This window comes from Dipodomys merriami, unplaced genomic scaffold (assembly GCF_024711535.1).
Source record: "Dipodomys merriami isolate MVZ:Mamm:240054 unplaced genomic scaffold, mDipMer1.0.p SCAF_1, whole genome shotgun sequence".
In the NCBI taxonomy this organism is placed as follows: domain Eukaryota; kingdom Metazoa; phylum Chordata; class Mammalia; order Rodentia; family Heteromyidae; genus Dipodomys; species Dipodomys merriami.
In genome coordinates, this window is record NW_027202270.1 from 30,981,334 (window position 1) to 30,982,632 (window position 1,299).

General features: G+C 39.1%; 1 protein-coding gene across 1 annotated transcript in view; it reads left to right on the forward strand.

Annotated features, from left to right (window-relative positions):
* LOC138823801 (alsin-like) overlaps positions 1-971 on the forward strand; it is a 55,833-nt gene extending 54,862 nt beyond the window's left edge. The window contains exon 15 of the mRNA XM_070017709.1: positions 835-971. Within this exon, the coding sequence (XP_069873810.1) occupies positions 835-971 (137 nt within the window). The remainder of the gene's footprint in view (positions 1-834) is intronic.
* The last annotated feature ends 328 nt before the right edge of the window (positions 972-1,299 follow it).

Genomic DNA, 1,299 nt, shown 5'->3' on the forward strand with positions numbered 1-1,299 from the left:
TCTCTCTCTTCTCTCTCTCTCATCTCTCTCTCTCGTCTTCCTCTCTCTCTCTTTCTCTCTCACTCTCTCTCTCTCCCTCTCTCTCTCTCCTCGCTTCTCTCGCTCTCTTCCTCTCTCGTCTCTCCTCTCTCTCTCTCTCTCTCCTCTCCTCTCTCCTCTCTCTCTCTCTCTCTCCTCTCTCCTCTCTCTCTCTTCTTCTCCTCTCTCCTCTCTCTCTCTCTCTCTCTCTCTCTCTCTCTCTGTTAAAAAAAAAGTCAACACTGGGATGACCTGTAATGAGCATTCTTCACTTAAGAAAGTCTTTGTAAGAACCTCAAACTATGAAATTACTGCAAGAGAGAGTAGGAAAAACACTAGAACTCACAGGCATAGACAGAAACTTTTTGAAGAGACCCAGGGGCGGGCATAGAAAATGAGACAGACTTGACAAATGAGGTCACATTTTTAAAAAGTTTCTGCACAGCAAAGAACATAGCTAACTACTAAATATAGAAAAATAGCCAAAAGGACAAGAAGAAGATCTTTACCCAGCAATACAATCTACAAAGGCCTAATATCCAAAATATACAAGGAGTTCAAGAAAATTAAGAATGGCAAATAAATGAGTAAATATTTAACATCCTTGGCCATAAAAGAAAATCAAAAAACTTTGAGATTCTATCTGACCCGTTAGACCGGCCAACATCATGAATTCAAACAACAGAAGCTGGTGGGGATATGGGGGAAAAGGAACCCTATTACACTGTTGGTGGGGAATGCAAATTAGTAAAATCATTTTGGATGGTGGTTTGGAGGTTCTTAAAAACTAACCATAGAATTTTCCCTGTGATTTAGCTGTACCACTCCTGGGCATCGACCTAAAATATTACAAGTCAGGATACTGTAAAAGCACTTCCACATCCATGTTCACTGCTACACAATTCACAATAGCCAAATTACAGAAACAGCCTAGACACCCATACAGCAGATGAGTAGATTAAAAAAAAATGTGGTTCCTTATACACAATTCAATTTTGCTCATTCATGTTCACTGCTGCACAATTCACAATAGCCACATTACAGAAACAACCTAGACACCATACAGCAGATGAGTAGATTAAAAAAAAAATGTGGTTCCTATACACAATTCAATTTTGCTCATTCATTAGAAAGAATAAGATTATGTCAATTTTAGGGAAATGATGGACCTAAAACAAATCATCCTGATGTAAGCCAAGTTCAGAGACAAAAGGCGGATGTTTTCTCTCATATGCAGAAGGTAGATCTAAAATATACTCTAGACACCCATGCACCAAACAC